General features: G+C 32.7%; 1 protein-coding gene across 1 annotated transcript; it reads right to left on the bottom strand.

The window, feature by feature from the left end:
* Positions 1-928: 928 nt before the first annotated feature.
* Positions 929-22,360, bottom strand: LOC150104875 (troponin I-like). The gene is made up of 7 exons (XM_090395387.1): positions 22,238-22,360; positions 22,005-22,128; positions 17,439-17,539; positions 12,493-12,536; positions 7,657-7,698; positions 7,429-7,531; positions 929-1,281 (listed from the first exon to the last, which is right to left on the bottom strand). The coding sequence occupies exons 1-7, from the start codon at positions 22,265-22,267 to the stop codon at positions 1,219-1,221; spliced, it is 507 nt and encodes a 168-aa protein (XP_090251513.1). The 5' UTR covers positions 22,268-22,360; the 3' UTR covers positions 929-1,218.
* Between the last annotated feature and the right edge of the window lie 1,796 nt (positions 22,361-24,156).

The following is a 24,156-nucleotide window of genomic DNA, read 5'->3' on the forward strand; positions in this document are numbered from 1 at the left end:
ACTTACTTAATATATTGTATTTTTAGGAAGAAATAAATTGAAATGAATAAGTTGTTTTTTATAATAACACTTTTTCATAATTTTTATTATGCTTTAAGGTAACTTATTAGGATGTGTTTGTTCTGAACGAAAGTAGAAGTACGTTATTACACTACAGTGTATTAGGGTGAATCTCTCTCTCTCTCTCTCTTCGATAAGAAGGTAATGAAGAACGTATTTTTAGAACAGTAATATTTTTCATCTTGATTTCTTTATTATTTATATGATAATGCAGTTTTAGCTTTTAAGTTTATGAGGATAAGAATTGAATCACCATAAGATCGAATCTTCTCTGAGTATTATTCGATCGGGAGTTTGTTTCATACTGATTTTTCTTCTTCCTTTTTTCTCACAGAGGTAAAACCTTTGTGAAAATAATTACTATTAATTATTTGTTGTTTCTTCATGATTTTTTGATGCAAACAAATCCAAAAGTTTAATTTGAATAATATTAGTACGGAAACGAATCAGCAGACTTACATGGTTTGAATAAGACTTCAAATTCTCAATAGTACTTTTATTTTCAGAGTAATAGCAACTAGCAAGTAATTATCAAAGTAACAACAACCAAAGTTGATTACTGGATAACTATGAATTTACTGGTATTACACCTCAACATTCGTTTAATGCAATATGTGCATAACTTAAAAATATCTCTAATTTATAGTTTTTTATTTAATAAAATTCAATGAGAAAGCAGGTAGTTTCGATTGCATTGACTTTTTTTTCCATAATGCTTATTAATAAACCAGTGAAATATAAATATAAATATTATATTCATAATATAAATATAATAATGTTTAATTAACAGTGTAAATGTAAATATTAACAACAGACGCCATCTAGCGTATGTTTAAATAATGAACAATAAGAAACGACAGACACTGTATTTAGATAAAATGCTTTATTACACCAACTGTAACATTTTTTTTTACTTTCTGAAACATTAAACTTGTTGGAGGCACGGAAAATCCGCACGACCACATTTAATCTTGCTGACGTATAAATGAGATGCAGATTTTATAGTGAAACGGCGTGAATTCACGATATGCTGGCGATATACCTTGATCGTTTATTGATCACAATATACAGTACTCATTATTTGATTTAGCATCGACATTTTAAAAAGAAAATAACAAACAAACAAAAAATAAACTGGAAAATGCTATCTTCATTTCTTTAAGCCTCAGCTTCCTCTTCTTTCTTCTTACGCTCTTTGCCTAACCCCCATTCTGGTTTTTGCTACATTGCAAGACAATAAAAAAATTAATAAAAATATGCACACTGCCTATTTAATTAAATATCGGTAATAAAATAGTTTGCAAAAAAATTGTTCAGAAAAGTTCAAAAAATTTTGCCAGGAAAGAAAAAATTTCATTCCACAAAATTTCAAAAAATCTCAGAAAAGGTGCTGTTGTCATAAAGAACAGCAAAAAATATTCAAAAATAGTTTATGATCTGGCACGAATTTTTTTTTATCAAAAATCCAGCTGTTTTAAAAAATCGCTGCTGCCAAAGTAGCATCAAAACATTTTTTTGTGAAAATGTGCAATTTTGTTGTCAGAAATCGAGAAGTCTTCAAAAAAAAAAAAAAAAAAAAAAACCTGCTTCAAAAAACAAAGCACATACAAAGTAAAACATAGAAACGAACACAAAAACTCTTATGTACGACAAAAAAACATAAGACCAAAACGAGAAGTCTTCAAGAAAAAAAAAAAAAACTGCTTCAAAAAAAAAGCACACACAAAGTAAAACACAGAAACGAACACAAAAACTCTTATGTACGACAAAAAACATAAGACCAAAACTTCAGTCAGACAGACCACATATTTTTATCATGGACAACAAAAGGTTCGGGAATTAAATTATTTGTTCTGATATTCCTTTCTTAACAGATAAGTTTAATTATTAAAAAGTGAACACAGTTCAGATCGCATTTTATGAATATTTTATGAACATTTTATGAATATTTACGAAATATGATTAAATAAAATATTGTGATTTCTGACCGTGCTTCTGTTCTTTTTTCCCCCGATGCACAGTTATAATTATTTCTTGTATGTATTGTTATGTGAGAGATTTATTGATGCAAAAAAATATTTTCTTGGTATGACATAGCTAACGAAAGAAAGTAAAATGTATTCGAGTTTTCTGTTGGCTGTAAAATTTTCTTCAAATGACGCACGTATAGAAAATGAATTAGGAGTGATTGAAAACTAGTCCATAAATTACGTAACGTTGGTGTATGTACTTCACTAATCCCTTCTCCATATCTATAACAAAGGAGGATAATAAAACATAAAGAAATCCTTTATGTTTTATGAGTATAGAACGTGAAGGATTCCTTTATGTTTTATGTTCGCTTATTATCATCACTAAATATTGTCATGCCTTGAGTTTCCCATAAAGAGTTACGTAATTTATTGATGAGGTGTAATTCGAACAAAAATGTTTATCACATCGTTCATTATTATATCTCATATGCAATGCATTTGTAAATGTTTTTTTTTCCCATATATTTTCAGTATATATGAGAATAGCAACTTATTTATAGTAAGTTACTTTAAAAATGTCGTTGAAGTTTTAATTTACACTAATTAATATTAGAGATAAATATAAGGAAAAATTGCAATTTTGCTTTTGAATACAGTATTTTAAGATTTTTTTTAAAGAAAATCGAAGAGTTTTGATTAGAATTTTTTTTTATTTCATGAAATAGACTGAAAAATAATATTGTAATGAGAACGATGTTGTTCTCATAATTATTGGAGCTGGGGAAAACCTGCTTGTGATAAAGGAGCATAGCCAGGGTAATTGAGGGGACCACCCTCCACTTTTCAATCTTTAAATACATTTTTAATTGATGTTGACGTATTCCTTGAACAGCACGAGATTGTAAACTTTTAAGTCAAATGTAAGAGAAGTTCCAGAGAACACAAGTAGGAGGGAATGAAAAAGAATAAATAAAAAAAACTTTATTCTTACACTACTACTTTCGTCTAAACTTAGACTTCATCAGGTGTGAGATAAACATATAAATACCAATAACCAATCTAAAGGAATTGGTTTTTAGAAACAAGAGTAACGTATCTAACACTGAAAAGAATAAAGACTAGAGTTTAAATAGAACAATGAACTCTTATTGTATCATTATGCACATGCGTGTTGTACATATATTTATCTCACACCTAATGAAGTCTAAGTTTAAACGAAACTAGTAGTGTAATTAAAGTTTTTTTTTTATTTAAACCTCGGTTCTAGTCATTAAAATTTTTGAAAGGTTGTGAAAACCTATAGCGCACCAGTGCCGTGTGAGAATGCTGTTGATGTGTTCCTTGAACAGCACGAGATTGTAAACTTTTAAGTCAAATGTAAGAGAAGTTTCAAAGAACACAAGTAGGAGGGAATGAAAATGTAAGAAGAGAAATTGGTTCGGTTTTGAAGCCGGTAAGTAAATGGATGGTGATTAGATACTTATATAGTATATACACATAGTAACCTCCCAATATCTCCTCCTTTTCTCCTGGCTATGCTGCCTGCAGCAGCATAACGTACCGATTGATATTGTAGTACTTGAATAACGATATAGCATATTTCCTCTTCTTTTATTTGTATTATTATTTCTATTTCTATTAGAAATACGAATTAATTTGCTTATTTATACGCATCTTCTAGTTAATTCATAATTCATCTTATCATTTATTTAATTTATATTAAAATAATGTGACAAAAATTATTATTAGATAAACTTAGAAATTAAGTGAAAATCTTTTTTTTTAAATAAATTTGAATAATATTAGAATAAAATCATTGTCTAATAAGAATTTTAAATTTAATCAAAGTATAAAGTGCTGTAGTCGTGATAAAAATTCAGATATTTGATAGGAAGAAAAAGGAGCGAACAAAAGATTATAAGATAAAAATGTCATGTAAAAAATGAATAATTATATATTATTGCAGATTCTATAATTATCATAAATATAATACATATCGATAGCTATCATAGATATAACTAGCATCATGTAATTGTAGATTTCTATAATTATTATAAATATATCCAGCGCACTGTACTTTTAGTATTCAAGTAAAAAACAAAAACCTACCAGCTTCTTAAAAAAAAAGAGATCACGAATATATATTAAGAATGATACATATCAAAATTAAAAATTTAATTAAATGAGTCAGAAAATTAAAAATGATGCGTGCCAAAATCAGAAAATAAAAGCGAACAGATTCAGTTTGAATTATTTAATATTTTTATTTCAGTGTGGTGTTACATTTTAAAAAATTCGGTTTGAATTCGAATTTTTTTAAATTATCAATTTTTTTAAAAAGAGTTAATTATTTGAAATAGTATTGTTAATGAATTTCTTTAAAAGTCTCTTCTTATGTGGAAATGCGATCAATGTTATGAAATTAGACAACAAAAATTGCCGATTGATGTCTAAAAAATTAATGGTTATCGTATTCGGAATCGGCTTTGGGATCAAGTGGAAAATTTTCAAGTGGCATAAAAAGTCTCTGAGTTACAATAAATGAATTATAAAAATAAAACATAGAATTATTATTTTTGTCCAAGATATGCATTATGCATACATATTAGGTATTATTGAAATGCAATTCTTTAAATACAACTCCAGTGTTTTCATGGAAATTATATTACAACAGTTACTATAGAAACTGACTTTTTGAGATCTCGGGATTAATGTGTTGAAAATGTTTAGAACTGAAATTTTTTGAAGCCTATTAATAAACTTATAAATTAGAATAACTATTATAAAATGGAAATTTTATTCTAGGAGAAAGTGAAAACCAATAAAAAAAATATTCGCATAGCCTAAATAATACTTCTTAGTATTATCGTACTTATAACAAAATATAATTAACATTTACAGAATGACTATTTTCTTCTTGGATAAAAATGCATCATGATAGATAAGTTTCTTAACTTGTATTTTATTATATTTTAGTTATGTCTGTTTTTTTTTTAAAAAAAAACTATCGAAAATCTGACTGACATTTGGTGAATTAGGTATAATTGACACTGTAAAAAAAAAGTCATGTTTAATTAAATTTAGCACGCGCTTTTTAATAAACCAAACCATTGAATACATGGTACTTGATTAAAATGATATCATTGCGACTAGAATTACATCCCATTTTAAAATTTCACGTTGGTATTTTGGCTATATCCAATAGTGACAGAAATTGCTCAGATACAATGTTCCAGTACAGATTAACGAAATAACAGAACTTAATACAAAGGGATGGATGTTGAACACCACAGGAGATGCAGTACAGTGAGGCACTTCGCTGTTGGATCACTTGTTCGCCCATTCTGGCGCTGCTGCCTTTTTCGTCTGTGGAATAGGAAAAAAATAAAGTACAAACACATTTCTTCCAGCTGCTAAAAATAATAAAAAAGGAAGGGGTTTTAGGGGAGAGAAAAAAAATAGCCCATGCGAATGAGTTGGCAAGAAAAGCGGGATCGGGAGAAAATAGTTGCTCATCTTCTTTAAGTAAAGACTGCAGTGTCGAGAGACAGTCAGAAAGAATAATAGAAGGCAGTAAAAGTGCAGTAAGAATCCATAGAAGCTACGGACGAACACACTAGATACACAACACATACACATATATAAATGAGAAAAACATTAGGTATGAAAATTAAAACAGGAAAGTTACTTAGCATAAAGAAACAAATTTTAAAGCAAAAAAAATATTATTTAAGTAAATAAAAAATTAAGATTTGAAAGCAAATAAAAAATTAAGATTTGAAAGCAAATAATAATTATTTAAGCAAATGAAAATTCCTTCTAGAAAATAATAATTGTTTAAGCAAATAAAAATTCGTTCTAGCAAATAAAAACTTTTAATTAGCAATCAAGGTTAGTTTCAGCCCATACTGAAATAGGGTGCAAACTTAAAAAAATAATATAAAAATAAAAGCAAAGTATTCCTTTATTATCAAATAAATAGTTTTGTTTGGAAATGTTCGAAGATCTTCACATAAAATGGACATTAATATAAAATTAACAAATCATTTAGAGTTTGACTATCTTGTGCAAGAATAAAAAATTAACCTCGTGGCATTTTTCGATAGCTAATATAATATTAAGATGAAATTTAAAAATGACAATACAATTGTAAAGCACGAGCGCCTTATTGTTCTTTTGTAATTTCATTCAGTTACTGTATTATAGTTTTCAAAAATATTAACAAAGAAATCACACGTGCATTTCTTAGTGAACACGTAATGTGCCGATTTAACAATGAATATCATAATTCGTTCAAATTACCGTTTTTTGGTGATACAATTGAATAAATAATTTATTTTAAACAGCGACAAAGGAAAAATAAGAAAGTTTAAGTTTTAATTAAATGTTACTGCATTAAATATGTATATCAATGTTTTCATCTTATTTTAACATGTGTAGTCTATAATTCATGATACTTTTATTTGTAGTCTGAATAGAATAAAGTCTTTGTGCATATTTATTCATGCTTCTAAACGAAAATAACTAGGGGAAAAAAACAGCAAAAATAACTATCGATTCCTTCAATATATTGAATATGAATGAAAAAATATTTGCAACAGGGTTCAAAAATTAAAGCTATTTTCTGTAATAAATCATGAAATATATTTTTATACAGTCAAAATAATCTTGCCTGCTGGGAGAAAGTTTTTACCGGCTAGTTTCTACGGTACAATATAGAGTAATATTCTGCGTGAACCCACATGCAGTCATTTGCTTTTATTAGAGCTTTCGCATATTTTAACACAAAGGCTTTACTCTATGTAGGTTTGAAAAGTTTTCAGAGCCCCATCCGGGATGTTATTTTTATCTCGTGCGGACCAAGGGATTTTCTAGGACAGTGATTCCAACACGTAGTATTATGCCACTTCTGGCTCGTGTCACTGGGTACTTGATATTTCTAAAAATAGCTAATGTCTGCAGGAAAACAGTCTGTAGCTGTACAAACTAATGGGGATTGTTCATAAACTGGCAACGGTTCATATTTATTGCCGTAGTTCTCATACCTTCTTGAATACGGTCGGGTGAGACTGGAAATTGAGTTTAACGCTTAATATATTTAGCCATACTGTTCCTTTGACAATCCACTTCCATATGGAAGTTAAACGTTCAGGAAGTTTTCTTTTCCTATTTTTTTTTTTTTTCAAATATAACTCGGACGAAGCCTTCTTGGAATGTTAGCGATAAAATCTTTGAGTCGTAAAAGCGGAAGTTATACCCCATAGATTCTAGGATACCTCTAAATAGCAATTCCGTACTAAAAACATTTTTCCAATTAAGCGCACAAATAATCTAAGCGTCTTCTAGAAATGGCTTTAAAAAGACTTTTAAAACAATAGTTAAAGATATTCCGTACCTCCTTGTCTTCTTCGTCTAGGGTGAATTTCTTTGATACGGTCTTCAGATTGGCACGGTGGTCCATCTGAGCCTTGGCGACTAGTTTACTCAACTTCTCAAACCTAAATAATAAAAAACACGCATACTTGGTAAACATTTATGTTTAAGTTTGTTAAAATTAAGTCAGTAATTTCAAATTTTATCCAGCTGACGACCCAAACAATTGCAGTTCAAATGATTGACTTACTTGGTGTCGAACTTGGCTACCTTTTTCAGAGTAGGCTTGACGCTGTAAGTAAAAATTATTATTTTTAATAATCATAATGATAGCAGTGATTGGTTTTGTAAGTATATGATTGAAGCAATGTGAGCCTACATTAACGACGAAGAAAAAATACACAGAAGCTTGATTATGATATCACTTTACTGTTTAGCGACAGATCGAAAAAAAAAAACTGCGTTCATTTGGACTAATATAACGATTTTAAGAAGAAAAAACTATCTGGAAGCGGCGTCCTTGGCGAAAGTCTTCAGACCTGGTTAAAATATAGTAGTTCATAGGCATAAGAAATTTGTTAACAGTAATCCAATGTCGAAAGAAAAGAGTGCCAGTCCAGAATTCGCTTTTGAACATGCACTTCTCAAACATGATTAAGTATGGAGTAAGACTTCAATGTCTCTATTTTTTCCAGAATGAATTAAAAAGCAAATGTACAAAAATATCTTCAAACGTTAGAGCAGGGGTCGCCAAACTTCTTTAACCGTCGACCCCTTCAGGAGTTTCTTGACCTTTTATCGAACCCCCCCCCCTCTATTTTATTATTACGTAATTAAACAAAGACGCTTATGTGAGTTTTTAGATGGTTTATTTTATAGTTACAGTGTTTATTGTATGCATAATATAGTATATATTATTATATTGGCTTAACGTCAAAGGGATACGTTTTTGACGTCCTTCTTAACATTACATATTTGATAGGAGGGATAAATAATATATAAAATATATTTATATAAAACCACCGACATTCCTTTATTAGTAAATACGTCATTTTGGCCTACTTGATTGGCCTCCGTAACTATTTTCATGACCTTGCTCCATCTTACAGGTCCTATTCATGTCACTGCTTCCACGATTCACTCTTAATTGCGTTGTCATTCAGGATGGAGGTAATCCAAGTTAACCGAATTAAATATTACCCATACAATGATGTCTTATATTTTTCTATCGACCTCTGAACCGAATCGACCCCTAACAATGTTATATCGACCCCTGGGAGGTCGATATCGACCACTTTGGCGACCACTGCGTTAGAGAATAAATAGCGGTTCTACCTGAAACTAAATCTAACTATCAAAATGACTCATCCGAATTAATCCTGAACACAATGTTTCGCTTTTGTACGTATATTTAAAGACTTTACATTATTAAATTTTTCAGAGTATTCACTATGTATCTCTGAAACAAAGAAAAGCAAAATTGGGAAAGGGTAAATATTAAGACGAAGAAATAAATGCAACGGAATCAATCTAAAGAATGAATATAAAGATTAAAAAAAAAAAACAGGAAGATCTTCAAGTTTTTTTTTTCATTTCCACTTGATGTTTGGTAAAAAAGAAAAAACAAGTCCTAAGAATTGAGTTCAAATCCTATACCCGAGAGTACGTATTACGGACCAGGCTACTTGTACATAGCTGTTGGCTTCACATTATTTGCAATATCCCATAATTTAATATCAGTTGCCTTAGCATCTCGCCATTCTGCTACTTGTATATTGAAAATATATGCACTGATTCAACCTCAGTATCTTCCTGGGTCTAGCTCCCATTGACGAAACTTCAATAAAGAGCGAAACCGGTCTGGAGAGTGACACGTCCAAAATGCATAGAAATACATACGTCTGAAACGAAGAGTGCTTTGCATTGGGGATAAGGCAGTTTATGTGAAGTCAACAGCCTCTATATACAAGTGATCTAGTGGTGAAGATACTTCACGTACAAACCAGGTTTGCTTACTTTTGGATATAGTATTAATAATTATATTAACTTACATTTATAATAGATAATCATAATTTACTTGATTACTTAGCGAAAATCTTTCTGAAACTTCATATCAGAGAAAATGTGCAAGAAATTAGCATTTCATTAGTTAATCACGGTCTAAATCCATTATATCCTAAGATTAACAAACTGAAGGTGATACGGAATGTCGAACACTTCAATTATATGAAGGAAAAATGCACCTAAATTGTGAAGATAGCCTTAACAAATTATGGACATTTGATTATCTCTAAGCTTATGAAACTACAAACTGTATTTTATTAGACCAGTACACAAGTATTTCCTGAAAATATTTTCCTGTTAGTAAAAATAATTCCTCTTGTAAAATGCTTAAAGACTTCTTAGTTGTTCTTTCATTGGAAGATTAGCTCGGTCAGTGACCGATCTATTTTGGTCTCATGATGCAAGTGCTTAAAGGGATATCAAAGAGATGGTCGTGTGTACATTTGGCATCATCTAAAGAATTTGATACTTGACATGACAGTGGCATATGGCACTGTCAAAGGCCGACATGATAAAGTAGATTGGATCAAACTATTCTTTGGAAGAGAATCTGAGGTCTCCACAGGAGCTCATAAATCTGGTCGGCTTGTAAAATATAAAAATATTAACTTAATAATCAGTTGTTAAAAATGCCTTACCACGAAAATATGGCTGTTGTTGTTACAGAGAACAACGCTACTAGTCGATTTGTTTTTTAAGGGAATGGCTGTGTGCTATTCCTGCTATCAATGGTCAGTACTGAATATATTTATTGTAGTAATTTTGAGTTTAGCCCACCTATAGCTGCAAATTGGTAAGTTTTTGACGTTTTATCAATTATTCTTTAGAGATATGATAATCATTGCTCAAACTGAGTACATCATTATGATGAAAACACTATTGTTTGAGTTGATCAGAGATAGAGGAAAGACTCACGATCACATGAAAGACTAAAAAAAAGATGGAATGACTCTCTGCTGGGTTCTACGATTCGCCTGGTCGCAAGACAAACAAACCGACAGCCGGCAGGAGAACAACCGCAACATATAGGGAACTACTCGCTTCATATTTTCATTTACTTTAGCTTAACTGTAAACACAGTAAAATCCATATAAATGGTATTCATATGGAAGGTCACCTGAAATTGTTTTTGTGTCTCTAACACAAGCCATGGAAAACTTTGGAGAAAAACTCGAGTGGTTGCCCTTGATATTTCCAAGGTAGTCGTCATGGCGGCCAGACTCGATCAAATACCGTGAAAATATTATGCTACCATCTTATGGTCTTTCTCCCGCTACGAATTCGCCAATAGTTTGCCAGCTTCCTACCCAGCACGGCTGGTCATGGTAGAGAGTTTTCCTCTCATCACAATTTTCAATTAATGTTAGCGTACCTTTCCAGCAATGGTTTCACCTAAACTCTTCCTCCGACACATCAACAAGCCTTCTCCCCCCCCCCCCCTCTCTCTCTCTCTCTCTCTGACATCCAATCCTATTTATAACTTTGTTGATGACAATGAACTCCATTTCGAACAGTCTTCCTAATATTGTTTTCCCCAATGATTACACCACCCAACTCTTCAGGAAACAAATTCCTTTCTTCTCTCTAAATACTAACTCAGGCACGGTTTTAGGTCTTGGGACCTCCCGTGTGTGTGGCTGGTATAAAATAAAAAATAATGAAATGAAAATCAGAATGAGATAAATTGGCAGATTTACTGCAGTCATTGACGACCATGATGCCACACCACACATAGATTTGCTTCTTTCAAAACATACTTTGTAAAAAAAAAAAAAAAGCTTAGATGAGTTTTTTTACTTTGCATTATTAATTACCATTGAAAGGCCTTCAACTTTCCTAGCTAGAAATCTGAAGACTTACTGTTAGCAAGGCTAGTAAATTTTATACACAGGATTTCACACAAAAAGTTTCCAGATTTCCTTCACTTGCCATTGATAGCTTTCGTTGCACTGCTTACTATTAATTAGTTTAATGAGTGTCGTTATTATAGCTTGCGGTGTTTTTCAATAAATCCAGTTGAATTACTTGCCTTTTTTATATTCTGCGATTGTTGAATGATAATATGAAACAGTAGAAAGCTGACATGGTTTTTTTCTGTTGTTTTTTTAACTCGGTAAAATTGTTTCAGCTAGCTTCACGGTGTTGCAAACATTGCCAGCCTGAATGTCCAAGTAGCGTCTTTGGCCTTCAAACAATAGATCGTGGGTTCGAATCCTGATGCAGACGTGTTTGTTTGGGTGGTCTTCAGGTGACAGATTATTTTATCGCCTAGTGATGGACCACTAACCAGCTTATCGGAGGCCTAATATGGCTTCGAAACGTTTCATGATTATGTAACCCGTAGTTGAACAACAATTCAAAATTTGCTATCGATTTACAACCTTTCGTCGGTAGGCATAAACATCATCTTTGAATCCAAAGTAAGTGAGGCAAATCTGGTCAACATGAAGAGGACAATACGAATTGTGCATTAGAAATTGATTCCTTCAGGCCGACTTGTCATCTATAATATAACTTAAGTGTCTTTAGGCGTTAAGAGGAAGATATTTGCCGCGATCAGAAAAGTGAGCAGTGCACAAATTTATTTATTTATTTTCCGTATGATGATACAGCAGTTGGTGAGGCCCATACGTGCACAGATAATTGGATCCTTTAACATGACAACGGCCAACTACGTTAATTGTGCAACAGCTTTTGACCAAGAACAAAAGGGATGTGTTTAACAAGTCCATGCTCTCTGGACTTAGTTTGCCAGGATAAAATTACAACTCGAAGAGTATTTTTAAAAACCCCAAACAGAACTATACACAATTCTGAATGCCTTATGGAAAAAGCACTGGATTGATTTACAAGTTAGACAAAGGGAAATTGTTTTAAATGGAGGCTATTCCCATATGGGAATGACATTCTTCTGTTGCACTGGTTAATAAGCAGTCTAACAGGAGAAGAAGATAACGCTTTCAAAACTTTTTAAAATGATATTTACACATCAAATAATATTGTCAAACAAAATAATACTTACAATTTGCCTCTGAGGTCGTTTACTTTGATGCTGAGTTCACTGATCTGAAATTATGAAAAAAAATCATTTTTATACTGAAACAGGAGACAGCATGAATTTGTTTAAAATGTGAAATTTGTGTGCATATGTGTGTGTGTGTGTGTGTGTGTGTGCGTGCGTGCGTGCGCGCGCGCTAGAAGCAGGGAATGTAATTGATGAGAAATGTCACCTACCCAGTCCAACCCGCCTTACAATAATGAATGTGTTTCCCTACGAGTTCATTGACGTTGATGGATTCAAAATAACTTAAGCTACATGATTTCAGAGTACGGCATTTATATCTGTAGTCCTATCTTTTTTCTACATAGGCACCGCTGTATTGGTTATTAAAAACCAGTAAGTGTCCTTATATATCAGAAAATTATCCTTAAAAGCTCAATAGCAATAAGTACCAATGCAGAATGTCTTCGAGTATTAATCATAATCTACTTCCGGAAGAGTACCACTGGAAGAGGAATTGAGAAAATAGTATCGGAAGAAAATCCCAAATAAATTGTTTTTATTATTATTATTACTGTGGTTTCTCTTCTTCTATATCTGAGCTACTTCCTATCGTACACATACTGGCCACTGAATTAGGCAGAGAGTTTGGTGCGGAGCTCCATGAAGTAATTAGCACCACTTGCCTTGAAAACACAACTCAAGATTCTGGAGGTGGTGTCATGGTGTGGGGTATGTTCTGTTAGTACGGAACGGGTTCCCTGATATTGCTGGAAGGTCGGATGTCCTCCAAGGAATATCTGAACATTTTTGCCAATCAGGTCCATCCTGCAATGTTGATCTTTTATTCAGCAGGTGACGGTTGTTTCGTGGATAATAATGCTGCTGTCAATCGCGCAAGAATTGTTCAGCAGTAGTTTAGCGAGCATGACAGCGACTTCCACCATCTTCCCTGCCCACCACAAAGCCTGGACTGAATCCCATTGAGAATGTATTGGACATGTTAGAAAATCAGATCCGGGAGTCTGATTTTCTAACATGTGACTCATTGTGTGACTTGATTGTGACTCAAGTCCTCTTCCGTGAAATTTGAGCCAGTTAAAGGGCTGTGTGGTATGTTGTAGATGTAAATGCAATCCGACACCTTGTAAAATCTATGTCAATCTGCATATGTGCTGTAATTCTGGCTAAAGGGGGTCCAAAGGGTATTAAATAAAAGTTTCTAATTCAGGTGGCCGGTCTGTGTAGAAGAAATCACGTAAAGTAGATTCTTCTACTACTGAAAAACTGGAAGAAAATATAATAAAATTATGACAGCAGTTACGACAGGATGAAAATTCCAATTTAATTTTATTTTTTACCAATTAACCCGGACGCATAATTTTAATCGAGAAGGACCTACAGATGAGCCGGTTTGGAAGACGATTAGTCGTACCTGAACATCGTATGTTAAGTAGGGAGATCAAAAAAAGCTCGAATGCTCTGGTTTTGTGGTACTTTGAGATCGATGTACGAAAAAAATACGGCCAATCAATGTCAACAACCTAATAAGTAGGCTACTCTTTTTTGAGGCCAGCTAGCGATCACTGGGTTAATTTTGCATCAGACAACTAAGACCATTGTCAAATGTTTCTTGGATGCGTTTGGCTGTTTTGAGTGAAGAAATAAAAACAAATTCTTCCTTCCGAGAGCTTCGGTTGAAAAGCTAGTCGCCTTTAAAAAAAAGTCGTTATTTTGATGATAGAATTCGAACCATGTCTAAGTAGCATGAGTTCTATTGACCATTCACATTATAATCGACGCAACAACGTGTGGGTTGTACGTTTATAGCGCTATACAGAATCAAACTTGCTCCAAATAACTCTTAAATTGTGCGTTGCCATAGTTGGATCCTGGAAGACAGACATCATGATAGATATACCGCTCACTGGGAAGCGAAAACCTCGACAAGACAGCTCCAATATGGCGTGTGACCTACATGTTAATATGGATGGGTAGATAAAATCACTACATTGTACATTAATTATGCCCACGAAAGATGGAAGTGATTCTCGTTAAGTGTTGTTCTCATACTGAGCAATAATATTCATTTACCACCTTACCTGTTTACTAAACACTCCTACCCATAATGGGATTTTGACCCACAGCCATGACTGGATGTGGTGTGACTCAAATGTTGTTATGTCATTTCTACGTATATTGAAATATGACAACAGCAATAAAGTGAATACGGCTGCCATTTAGGAGTTACTGCAAATAAGAAATAAACAGCATATACAGAAAATTACCTAAGGAAACGCCTTGATTAAACCACACTTTTTGATGCACATTGAAAAACAGAAGACCATTAAATTTTAACTTCCTAGGTAAAACAGAAGATTTCTTAATATGCATCAGAAATAGATACAGCATTGAAATCCGTTGAGTCTGAATCCGTAACTAGATTGGAAGACATGCACACCATTTGAGTGGAAATATCTGCATTCGAATTCCATCTAGGCCGGGAAAAGTTTCAAATTTCACCTGACAGTCGAGTTATTCGGTTTCATGTGGAAGAGGTGTGGGGGGGGGGGCATTACTCGCATAAAACAGACACTCATGCCCATAAAAATGCACAATAATAAGGCGCATTTCTTGAATAAAAAATAAATGTAAAAAAATGAAATCCCGATTGACGTGATTATGTTTATAAGCAGAAACAAATGTAGAAATTAGCTCTACCGAATAAATTTTATCCTCATATTTTGTCCGATTCTGAAACAGATACCTATTAGACGATGAAGAAACTCGTTATTTTAAGGTCAACAGAAATAACGAGTGATTTCTAATAGCAGAAATTCCTATTATTCTCCAGAAGACAGACAATCCAGGTTCAAATTAATGGAAGTATCTATCAGTGGGGTAAAGAATGTGATAGGGATTTTTTGTTTAACGGATGAAGGGCTCCTTGATAAAAAAATCGTCATGATGCCTAGAGATATAATTTTTATTTACTATTAAAGATATAATACGAAGAGGAGGATTTTTTCACAGCTTAAATTGCGAATGTTAAGTTTTGGTCAGATCCGCAATATCAACCCCGAAGTTAAGATGGCTTTTACCTTTCCAGTGATTCCTTGTAATCGCAACTAGTACAAAAAAGTAGGAATTACTGAATAAAATTTTATTTTATCGACCCAGTTACATAATAGTTAAAAAGCAGATGAGGTGAAGGGTATCCTCTCCTAATGGTCCGATTAGAGTTTAGTTGCATAAGAGCTAAAATATATTCTTCTTAAGTTATTTGTTTTCGTTTCTGATGACGTACATCCATAAAGTCGTAAAAATGTTTCAAAATCGTTTAAAAAAACTACTTAATTTTTATATAATTAGCATAAACATCGGCCTTCAGTGATCCCTGTATAAGGAAATCCAGTGGATTCATATCGGGAGTTCATGGTAATTATTTTCGCCCACCTCTATCTATCCAACAACGCCTGCAGTTCCACCTCCAAGAAGTGCTGTTACTGCAGGCCGTTGAGTATTGCTAGTAAGAACAACGGACCAATGGAGTAGTCTTCAATGATGCCGATTCAAACATTTACATGGAATCTTTGCTGGTGTGTATGTGGGGGGGGGATTATCTGATTTCATGCGACTGTCCGCGTCCAGTTATACAGTTGTGTAAGTTCACTATGCCTCCCTGATTGTTTGCGGCCCTTAAATTGGCCCTAATTTTTCGGGCCACCAGCTAGAGCCTCGTGTGCCCGTGCATAAGTATACAGCCCTAGGTTCCGCACTACCTTGTAGGACGATATGAGCAAAGATGACTCAAGGGGGGGGGGGGTCCACTGGTAAGAGACAACGGACATCCGTTGTCTCTTACCAGTGGACTTACCAGACATCCGTTGCACGTGGGTAAAGATACGGCTGCTCCTAATAGCATATACGCCATACAGTAAAACGTGATGCAATTATATCTCCAACAACATGCCATATCTTTGTAAAAAAGCATTTTCAGCCCTACTTTATTGACCTTTTGTCATCAGAATCTTCAGTAGAACAAGTTCTCAAAGTTTGGCCAAACATTTTAGAAACACCTGCGTATTTCAAACCTCGATTAACTTGTACGTCAAAACAATAAAATGCTGTTGGTGTGTTCTATCCTTTTGAGACTCTTGTTAAGATAGAGTAACCTAGAAATTGTGTTTTTTCAGTTATTGAAAAGAAATGGGCAGTTGTTCGAAGTAGGATCATTAATAAAACGTAATAAAATATTTTTCCTATTTTTTGTTAATTAGGCAAAGCGTCTACTCCTTCGCAACCTCTTGTTTTATCATGCGCCTAGGACAATATTTCAATAAGAATCCTCAACGCCAAATAATAGTACAGTATTTTGGCTGGGTATAATGTAGATGGCAGTTTTGGGGGCAAACAAATTTTACGACTTACTGGATGAAATTCACGACAATTGAATGGTATGTTTATTTATTAATATATTTATTTATTTATTATTGACACCGTTTTACTAAGTACATTTTATAAGCTGTGACTGAGTTTTATGTGACATATGAAATTTGGATCACAATAATATTTCTTTTAAAAAGAAATATTTATCAATAATGTCAATAATAAAGTGACGATATAAACATAACATCAGTTATGTTGGCTTGTTGATTTAAGCATGGAATTCTGCGCATGTGCGTTGTATTTCAAAAGAAATAGTGCACGCGATTTAGTGCAACAACTAGCTTTTCTATTATATTTTTTTGTAAACGAACAGTTTTAATGTCTTGTATAGTTATAAATGCACTTAAAAATGTTTAGTCATTTATTTTTATAGACAGATATTTATTTTTTATAGATTTTATTTACTTTTATAGATCGCAGTGCATAATGAAATTAAGCACTGCACTTAAGGATCATTGTATATGAATGAGTCATTTTACTCCATCATTACTGTTGAAAAATATAAAAGATTTACTAACCTCGCTATCCTTCTTTCGTACTTCATATTCCATATCATACTTCTCTCCCTCGAGACGAGTAATGCGTTCATGATATTCTTTGCATACAGCTTGCATTAGAGCTGTAATCATCCGCAAACAAAACATTTAACTGATACTGTTAGTAGAGCGCCACCACAATAAAAAGCAATAATTGTTAGAAAGCAAAGCATTATAGCGTAAACATTCAAATAAATAAAATGGCAAAAAAAAACTAAAATAGTTTAAGCATAAGCTGATCACAAAACGTAGATAAAGCAACAAAAAAGTACAAAACTTAAGCTGCATAAAAATGCATTGCATTAGCTCTAAAAAAAATTAAAATAATGACAGTGTTTGAAACAAAACAAAAGAAGCTGCAAAATCAATTTCTACTGCCACACAACAAAAAAAAAAAAAATATCCTTTTGTTTTCGTACCACAACTTCTTTCTGTCTAACTTCATATTCCAGATCATACTTTTCGTCTTCCAGTTTGTTAATTCTGCCATAATATTCCTTACAGATGGCTTGCAGGGTAGCTGTAGATGAAGATGAGGATTAGGCATAAGGATGAGGATTAAGCTTAAGGGTATACGGACAATAAGTTATAATGATTAGGAAAGATTGTTTTTAGTTTAAGACTTTAAAATTCAGTTTGACAAAGTTAAAAGGATTAATTGATTCAAAATGGCGAGGGTTTAAGGTAAGTGTATCAACCTAATCATACCCAGGGAGGGAATAGAGAATTAAAAGGTGGGAAAATGGCACAACGAATACAGTAAAACTAGGCAATGCAAAAATCGAAATGTTTTTGACTGTTGCGCTTAACTTTTTAAATGGCAACAGATATTTTTTTTAATTAAAAAGATCATTTTTTACTGTTATACAAAAACTGCGGGCAAACATTAGGTTTCTCTAATTCTCAAAATCATTATGAAATCAACTGTAAAAAAATGTGTACGTTTAAAAAATAAAAAATAAAAATATTCAGAAATATTTGGATATTTAAAAAAAACATTTTAATTAAAAGGATTTAACTGTATCAAAGGAAATTACTTACACAATAAGGATTAGGCTTAAGGTTAAATGGACAATATGTTGTAATTATTAGGAAAAATTGCTTTTAGTTTAATACTTTGAAATTCAGTTGACAAAGTTAAAAGGATAGGCTTGATTGATTTAAAATGGGGGATTTAAGGTAAGTGTACTAAGCTAGTCGTACCCAGGGAGGGAGGAAAGCATTAAAAGATAGGAAAACGAATACAGTAAAGCCAAGCAATGATAAAATTGCACAGTTATTTGGCTTTTGCGCCTAACTAAGTTTTTAAGGGCAATAAAAATTTTTTTAAAAATTAAGGCCATTTTTTACTACTGTTATGCAAAAAACTGCCTTCAAAAATTAGGCTTTTCTATCAAAACCATTATGAAATTAACTATCTAAAAACTTGCAGTTTTTTTTTTAATTAACATATATTCAGTTAATAATAAACAATATTTTAATTAAAATGATCCAATTTTATTAAATGAAATTACTAACATAATATCAAAAAAAAAGTAATATCAAGTGACCAAAGTAGCTGTGCGTTAATCTGTATATATGGACATTCTCTGGGTCCATCGATCTCCATTTAAAACTAGAGATCTAGATCTCCATTTTTAAAGAAGACGTCATATTAAATCAAAATTTTAAAATCTGTCCTCATTTTTCATCTTTCTTCATCTTTTATTTTTCTTGACTTTTTTTTTCAGACAGTGTTAGAAATTGATTATCATTATTTTAAAATTAGTCCTTCATATTCTCTAATTAACTATTTTATTATTTACTCTTTTATTTTATTTATTTATTATTTTATTATTGATTAATGTAGTCCAATATCTTCTTCTCCCTTCTACGTGTTAGGCCTACTGGCCTGTTACATAGATATCTTAAGTCCTTCTAAGTCGTACCCGTCTCGAGGATAAGGTGACTAGGCCTATGCCTCCAGGTATGTTCTATGGCTGTAGCTGCGTGTGTTCACGGGGCCGGTTTGCCTGCTTGCGAGAGGAAAAGCCCCAGATAAACTGGGGAGTTTCTCCCCAGTTAAAAACCCTGCTGTCCACGCCCAAGATCGCCTAACTTGGATATGTATGAGAAAGATCCTTAAGCTTAAGATTCTCAAGTCGGCGACGGGAACCGAACCCAGGACACTCCTTTCCCAGGCATATCGTTGCGAAGCGCATAGCCACTAGGTTAACCGCGGTTATTCATGAATACGTCTAATCATGTTACTGAATACACGACGGCCTTTCAAACAGTTAAATTCCCTAAAATTCTTTCCAAAATATTTCTACGAACGAAGATTCATCCCTAATGATCAGGTAATGTGTGTGTGTGTGTGTGTGTGTGTGTGTGTGTGTGTGTGTGTGTGTGTGTGTGTGTGTGTGTGTGTGTGTGTGTGTGTGTGTGTGTGTGTGTGTGTGTGTGTGTGTGTGTGTGTCTAAAATTGCTCAGATTTAATTAAACCAAAATTGCCTTGGCAAGACTTCGACAAATCATGCTAAATATTCAAAATACCAAAATTTAAAAAAAATCTGTTTAATTATAACGGAAGCTAAAATGCATCTCAAAAACTTCACCACTTCGGTGCGAGATCAGCCAAGTGATTCTTAAGGAGGCCTTCCTATAAGTGGGTGAGTTATGGGAATGGAACAACTCAACACATGGAAAATTTCCTCGCTAATGTATGAATTTGGGGTAAGACTAATATAATTATTTTACTGTTAGCAAAGTATTGATGTCCTCCAAGTGCACCCGAAGCACTAACTCTAAATGGAAACACCTCAGTTCGATTCCATTTAGGACGCGAAGAACCTTTTTAAATGTAATTTTCATCTGAATGTGAGTTACCTGATCTCATGCAGAGGGAGGAGGAGTTCCCCTCTTGGAAAATCGGGTTTTTCATCCCTCAAAACAGGCAAACCATCCAGAAGAACACACGCGTTTACGGACATAATACACTGGCCTCATAGCTTCGGCTTTAAATCCAAAGCAAACAACCTACTGAAGCAGTGAGATTGCTAAAAAAATTTAAATAAAAAATATTAAAATTGAGAATAAGGAAAAAAAAAAAATTCTCAGTGCTCAATTACTTAACCACATTAATTTTCTGATTAGAGATGAAAAGAAAAATTCCGGGATAGATATTGATCTAATCTGTACTACCGCTGGGGAAAAAAAAAAAAAAAAAAAAGAAGGAAAACAACAACAACTTGTGTACCCCATATATAAAAGCGACTATCTGATTATCTAATAAATATTTCCTTTAGCCATTAATACCTTAATATTCTAAGTTGCTTTTTCTAAATTCTATTCATCTGCATAATTTGTTTATGAAACGCACATTAAGATTTTTTACACTCTTTTTTTTCCCTTTTTGATCGTTGTCATATTTAAACGTGTAAACATGCATGCCTACATAACTACGCGTATTATAACGAATTGCGCGTAGCCTCGTCAACAATGCCACTCTGAATATCAAACTCTGTAGATGCATTCCTGTATTATGGTAACAATTATTTTTGCTCAGATTAATGCACAGTTTTTTCTTGGATTAATGCATATCAAAAACACAATTCAGTTCAATTTTCAAAATTACTAGTATAAGATATTTGTATAACTCGAGTGTTTGTAGATGTATTGCAAAAGTAATGCTATAGCAATTTTATTTATCATTGTTAATTTTGTCTTTGTTATTTATCTATTTTTTGTTTATTTATTCTTTGTTATTTATCTATTTTTTGTTTATTTATTCTTTGTTATTTATCTATTTTTTGTTTATTTATTCTTTGTTATTTATCTATTTTTTGTTTATTTATTCTTTGTTATTTATCTATTTTTTGTTTATTTATTCTTTGTTATTTATCTATTTTTTGTTTATTTATTCTTTGTTATTTATCTTTGGTAATATTCCTGAGCTGTAAGCCTCCTCAGTCGGGGGAACCTGTCCTAGGATAGGATGGACGAGTAGATATGATGATGATAATATTCTTCAGTAGGTTTCCTATAGTTTTATTATATTTCTTACGTATTTGTAAATAAATATAATCGTGTAAGTGCATCTGTAGCTCAGTAAGTATAGGCGATGGGCCGCAAAGACCTGGGTTTGATTCATCTATGAGTGAGGAACCTTCATCTAGTTTCTTTCAACTAAAGAGTGATTTAGCTGGTCTCATACAGACGTGGAGGGTTTTTTCTCTCAGTAACTCGGGTTTTTCATCCCTCAAAAACATATTTTAGACTTTAGACTTTTTTTTATACTTCTAATTATTTATTAATAAAAAAGAATTTCGTGATAAATATAAGTTACTTTGAAAATTCTTCATCTCTATTTACTGAGCTTTAACTTAAAACGAATTATGAGTAAACAGCTTTTATGTTCCTCCCAAAATAATTAATTCTGTAAACGTCACATACACACTACAAAAATAGCTGCAATTATAAATGTTTTTATTTTATAGGAAGCGCGTTTTTAAGGTATAGAATGTATCCTAACCGCGAGAAAAAAAAAAGTATTTATTTATTGCATACCTTCGTTGGCGTTATCCAAGCCTTTGGGTGGTCCACATCTCTGAGCAATGATCTTCTTCCTTTCTTCGGCTTTCCTCTCCTGTTCTCTCTTCAGTTCCTCGGCGGCTTTCTTCCTCAGCAATGTCTATGGAGTATATTAATAGTCAGTCATGTGACCAACATTGCGGTACACGAGACCCAAAATATAAACACATTTGACTACAACTTCACAATATGCATGAAACAGTACTTACCCTTAGCTTCTTCTTACGCTGAGGGGTCATGAAACCCTTCTTCTTCTTTGCGGATTGGGCCTCGAGACGCTGTCGCACCTCGGCCCTCTTCCTCTCCTTCTCCTGTCTCTTTCTTTCTTCCTGTTGAAATAAAAAAAATAATAATAATGGAACTACGAATTGTTATTTAAAAATGAATATATAATTCATATACATTAAAACTGATTCTTGGCATTTATAAATTTAAATGACTATAAGTATAAATAAAATTAATAAACTTTATTTATTAAATTACCCGTTTACTTGTAAATGCATAGACTTTAAATATCTTACTTCGAAAAGTTTTAAAATTTTTGAAAATATTTATGAAATAAATATGCCATTCATTATTTCGATTATTACGTCGTCGATTTATGTTGTATATTTACTTAGTATAGAGAATCTGAATTTCTTTGTTTTATTTATAGTTACAAAATGCTAATCTGTTCGATGACTGATATTTTAAAATACTTAAATAAAATGAAAAACAGCTGTTGATTAATTTAATAGCGTTAGAAATAATGTGTAACAATTAGTTTAATTGTGGTGTATATGTAAATAAATTATCTAACATATTTTTATTATCCGAAGAGTGTATGATTTTTTGAAAATTGAAAATTCTACTAGCAAACTAGATTAAAGTACTTCAGAAAGATGCCGCCAGCTTGTGCTCTTAATCGTAACTAGCATAATTCTGCGAGATCTGTGATCAGTTTTTCTGATTTACGCAGTTAAAAACCAGAGTTTCTTCTGGAAGAAAATAAAAATCCTACTTGACTGAGACAATGGTCAACTAGGTTAGAAAATGGCCCAGAAAACGATCCTCTAATACAGTGGTTCTTAACCTTTTCGAAGTCACGGAACACTTCTGGTTATAAGAAAAATTTGGGGAAACACCAAAAGCATTAGGGTCATAAAAGTAACAATAAAAATATGCATGGACTTGCCTTTTATAAAAATGGAACTTATTTTAATGCGATACTTGAGCTTGTCGGCTTTTGCAGACTTCAGCAATACCAGGTCTAATATGTGATATAGGTATCCTCATCTCTATGTCTATATTAGAAGCCTTTCACGCTTTTCAGTTTTTATAACGGTTAATATTGAGAAACCGAGATCACACAAATATGATGTTGAAAACTGTAACAAAATTTTCAGTGCCCTTGTGGAGAGAGTTGAGAATTTGACTTGGACAAAAATCCAAAATTTCTCAAGAGTTATTTCAGAGAATTTCATTTTTAGAGTACCATCCGCTGACATGGTAACTAATTGTTCTTCTTGTAACGAAATTTCACAAATCGATCTATTAACTATGCCAAATGGATTTTGTATCCGGTCTATGTATATTTAAAGAAGGAAAGTAACTTGAAATATTTTCTTCCAATAGTGCTAATTTTTACACATTAAAAATAGTACCTATAAACGATATTCTATTGGTTTAGAAGTCAACGCGCATAGCAGTATTCAGTTGGTAGGATCCGAGTAGCCAATTACACTCAGAACTGTGTCATGTGACATCTTTCACCGGCGGAACACTTGTAACTAGTTCACGGAACGCAAGTGTTTTCCGGGAAACACCGGTTAAAAACCACTGATTTAATAGGTGACTGATATAGAACCCCATAATAGTATAGGAGTTATCGGGCTGCTTTTTCGTGTGAATTAAAACTTTAAAGATTTTATTGCAGAACAATCGTTTATTACTGCCTAATCTTTGCTAAATCCCGGCATGATAACTGATCGTAATGACAAATAATGCAACGATATTAAAAATATATACGTAAGGGTAATGCTTACCTCACTTTGATGTTCCATGAAGATGAACGGTTGACGTAGAAAGAAGATCGAAATTTTAAAAAAAAATAATAATAAATTAGTTAATAAAAATGTAACGTAGTAAC

Source organism: Typopeltis vanoorti, chromosome 7 (assembly GCF_054136105.1).
Source record: "Typopeltis vanoorti isolate ZY-2024b chromosome 7, IOZ_Tvanoo_1.0, whole genome shotgun sequence".
Lineage (NCBI taxonomy): Eukaryota > Metazoa > Arthropoda > Arachnida > Uropygi > Thelyphonidae > Typopeltis > Typopeltis vanoorti.

Coding starts and splice junctions, on each gene's coding strand:
- LOC150104875 (XM_090395387.1), bottom strand. CDS start 22,267: ATGACCCCTCAGCGTAAGAAGAAGCTAAGG. Junction 22,129..22,237: donor AGCGTAAGAAGAAGCTAAGG/GTAAGTACTGTT, acceptor TATACTCCATAG/ACATTGCTGAGGAAGAAAGC. Junction 17,540..22,004: donor CTTGGATAACGCCAACGAAG/GTATGCAATAAA, acceptor GGATGATTACAG/CTCTAATGCAAGCTGTATGC.